At 56.6% G+C, this 3,551-nt stretch overlaps 1 protein-coding gene across 1 annotated transcript; it reads right to left on the minus strand.

The window, feature by feature from the left end:
• Nucleotides 1–305: 305 nt before the first annotated feature.
• On the minus strand, nt 306–2,293 carry LOC122191986 (tetraspanin-32-like; the record flags this gene model as incomplete). The annotated part of the gene is made up of 3 exons (XM_042892404.1): nt 2,167–2,293; nt 864–978; nt 306–403 (listed from the first exon to the last, which is right to left on the minus strand). Coding segments are annotated over exons 1-3 (279 nt in total), but the record flags the coding sequence as incomplete, so codon positions are not given.
• Nucleotides 2,294–3,551: the final 1,258 nt, after the last annotated feature.

Genomic DNA, 3,551 nt, shown 5'->3' on the forward strand with positions numbered 1-3,551 from the left:
GCACAGCTGCCCAGAGAGCTGTGGGTGCCCCATCCCTGGAGGGGCTCAAGGCCAGGTTGGATGGATCGCTGGGCCTGAGCTGGTGGGGGGCAGCCCTGCCTAGGGCAGGGGGCTGAAGCTGAGTGGGCTTTAAAGGTCCCTTCCAACCCGAGCCGTTCTGTACGATTCCACCGCCGGGCAGCGTGCGGTTCCCTGCGCCGAGCCCCGAGCTCCCCCCAGCGGCCGAACGCGGCGGCACCGGGCCGGGCTGCACGAGGAGGTGGGGGTAGAGAGGTGGCGGGACGTTGGGCGGTCATGGTACGCACCGTTGCCGTGAGGCACCGCGACTCTCGCACCGTGGTGACCGCGCTCAGCAGGGCTGCGAGGATAAGGGTCATGCTGAGGAAGACGCCGACGTAGAAAGCTGGAAGGAAGACAGAAAGAAGTGAGTTTGGGGGAGATGGTATCAGAAGAGTTGAGGAACTGGAATGGTTTGCGAGTGATCCATCGTCTCCCACCTGCTCTGCAGTTGGGGGCTGCAGCACAGCCGGGCTCCCCGAGCTGGCCCGTATCTCACTGCCTCATCGCCAGGCAGCATGCTGCCTGCTGCAGATGCCCTACTGCGGCTCTCTGCACAGCTATCTCCTGCAGCACTCACCACTGGCTTCCTCCCAGCAGCACAGGGCATGGCTGGGCCAAGCTATGCAGCCCGGGCTACAAGCTGGGCTAGGAACAATGAGGAGATGCTACATGCGTCTGAATCCAATAGAAAACAATTGGTCACAGGTGATGGTGACGGGTTGCAGTGAGCAGTGAGTTTGATGGTTTTAGCCTCAGAGCATCTTCCCTGCCCAGCCATTGTGTTCTCCAAAGGTGTGCCATACCTGCGTGGTGGATGTCCCGGTAGGAGCTGCTCTCGGGGGCGATGTTGCTGATGATGGAGAAGTGAAGCCCATAGCGGGTGACTGTGCTCAGTGTAGCAATGGACAGCCCCAGCAGCTGGAAGGGAAGGTTGGCATCAAGGGAGTTACAAGGCATCAAGATCCCACTGAGTGGCACAGCCTCAGTGTCCAACTGCATGCGTGTGCCCCCAGATGCAATTGAAAGGACAAATTCTGGACACACACTAAACTGATCGTTTCTGAGACTAAGTACTTCTGAACTGAAGCAATATCTGCTTACAAATAATCAAATTTATGGCACCTTCAGATCCTTCATGCTGTGCTTTACTGCCTATCTCAACCCACACCCAGCAAAATGGGATGTGAAACCCCAGTTAGCTCAGATTGTTGAGGTACAGCAGTCCCAATGAGCCCCCAAGGCAGCAACACTGCACTCCTGGCTGTGTTGCAGCTGCTCCTCTCAGCAGGTTGGGTAGCAGTCCTCCTGTGCCTCCCCAGGTTACTTGCAAGCATTAGCTTTTAATTATACTCTTCCTAAGCCACCAACTCTTTTTGAACTAAACACAGAAGATTATTATTATTATTTTTTTTAAGATTGGAAGTTTCCATGAGCTGCATGGGCGACAAGTCTGCCCAGCTCAGAAGTGCCCAGGAAAAGCATTCCCAATGTCTTTATTTTCCCATCAGCAGTGTAGTTTCTCCTGAACTCCCCCTGAGACATCAGGAAGCTCCCATTAGATTTGCCTCAGAAGCTGCTAGAAAGGCGCACTAGGACTGCTCTTGCTTTGCAGACAGATCCCAACCCCACTCACCCCAACCTCATGGTTACCACAACCCCATCAGAGTGAACGCCATCAGCCACGCTCCCATCAGAGCTCTGTGTTTCCACACACTCACCCATCCCACTACTGGTGCCCACCCTCCTAGAAGCAAACACAATGACACCAGGACTCTTGTTTAGACCCCCAAACACAGAAGCAAACATCTTTCATTGCTGACAACCACCCGTTCAGCCTTCCTTTCTCCTTCAGGCTGCAAAGTGGCGGTGGCAGAGCAGTAGCCCCAGCAAACCAGAAGTCTATTAGCTCGGGGAACAGTGCTGGTGGCTGGCGATAACCACGCAGCACTATGATAACTCCAGCAGCTCACTCTGCTCGCCGTTCCACGCCCCAAAAAACAGAACGTGGGAAAGCTGCCCTTCTCCGAGCGCTTAAAGCAGCCATATTCCTCCTCACCCTAATTTTTCAGAGACCTCTCCCCTCCCCCCCCAAAGCCACATGCTTACCATGACACAGAGGCTGGCAGCCACCAGCTGGCACTTGGTGCTCCTCATCCCGTGCCTCAGCCCCATGGCCCTGTCCCTGTGGGGCTGCCCGTTGGTCACCCCAGCTCCTGATAAGGCACCAGAGGAGGCACAGCCACAGTGGGGCCTCTCAGGAAGTGCAGTTCCTCCTCCTCCTCCTGCACTGCGTTAACTCCTGCCCCAAGCAACAGGCTTCCCACAGTGTTTTGGAAACTTTTCAAGCAAGAGCCAGTGTCAAAATACCCAGTTTTCTCCCCATACACGCACATACATTGTCCCTCCCTCCTTTCTCCTCACCCTGATCCCCTCCCACCGTGAATCCACAGCTGTGAGAGGGGGCTATGAGAATGGCTGTGAGCCAATGCTTAGCTCTGAGTGGGGGCTATTGAGCTGGTGGGAGGTGAGGTGGGCTTGAGATGCTGCTTCTCCCAGCCCTTGGTGCTTGGAGTGCTCAAAGGGTTAGGTTGGCCATGGAGTTGAGTGGCTGTGGCGGGTTGGAGTGGCCATGGTGTTGGGGTGGCCATGCGAGTTGAGTGGCCAAAGATGTCGGGGTGGCCAGTGGGGTTGTTGAGATGGCCCATGAGATTGAGTGGCCACGGGGTTGAGGTGGCCATGGGAGTTGGGTGGCCATAGGGCTGGAGTGGCACAAAAATGCAGACCTGGGGAGGACAGTGCCAGGTCCAGGGATGCTTTCTGCATGGGTTTGTGCTTCAGAGCCTGCGGGGTGCATCTTTCCTGATGTTAAAATGGTAAAAAAGTCTTTAGAAAAAATTGGCTAAAGGGTGACTTGGTGCCTGATACCTTAACAATCTGCAGCTTCAGAGTCAGGGTGAAGCAGAGCAGTGGGAAATAGTCGCAGCCCTCCCATATGTCAAGGAATGGGAGCACATCAGCAGCTGCAATAAAACAGCAAATAAAGAACGAAGAGATGAGTGGGAAAAAGAAGGAATATGCATCTTGCAGAGCAGAGATACGCAAAAGAAAGCGTGTTGCATAGGAAAAAGCGTGACACCGCTCTCTCCTCACTACCCCCTTACAAAGCCCCTCCGGTGCAGGCTCCGGAGGTGTCCCCAGAGCGGCCGCAGCAGGAAGCCGAAGGAAGCCGAAAGTGGCGGCAGCGCGGGGCAGAGTTCCGCGCTAGGGGGCCCCAGAGTCCCACACAACGCTCCGACGGTCGCCGCGGCGAAGGGGTCCGCAGCGCCCCGTACACAAACGAGAGGAACCGAGGCGGGGGGGGACAAAGCACGGCGGGGACCGCTGGGCTGACGGCGATGCGGAGGGCCCTAGGGGGCTGCGCCCTTCCTCCGACTCAGGTGCATGGGGGTAACCGCCGCCTCCTCGGGCCGCTTTGCCGGTGCGGAGGGAAG

The sequence above is a fragment of the Lagopus leucura genome, unplaced genomic scaffold (assembly GCF_019238085.1).
Source record: "Lagopus leucura isolate 7727_CA_CO unplaced genomic scaffold, USGS_WTPT01 18509-0_obj-0_obj, whole genome shotgun sequence".
Classification (NCBI taxonomy): domain Eukaryota; kingdom Metazoa; phylum Chordata; class Aves; order Galliformes; family Phasianidae; genus Lagopus; species Lagopus leucura.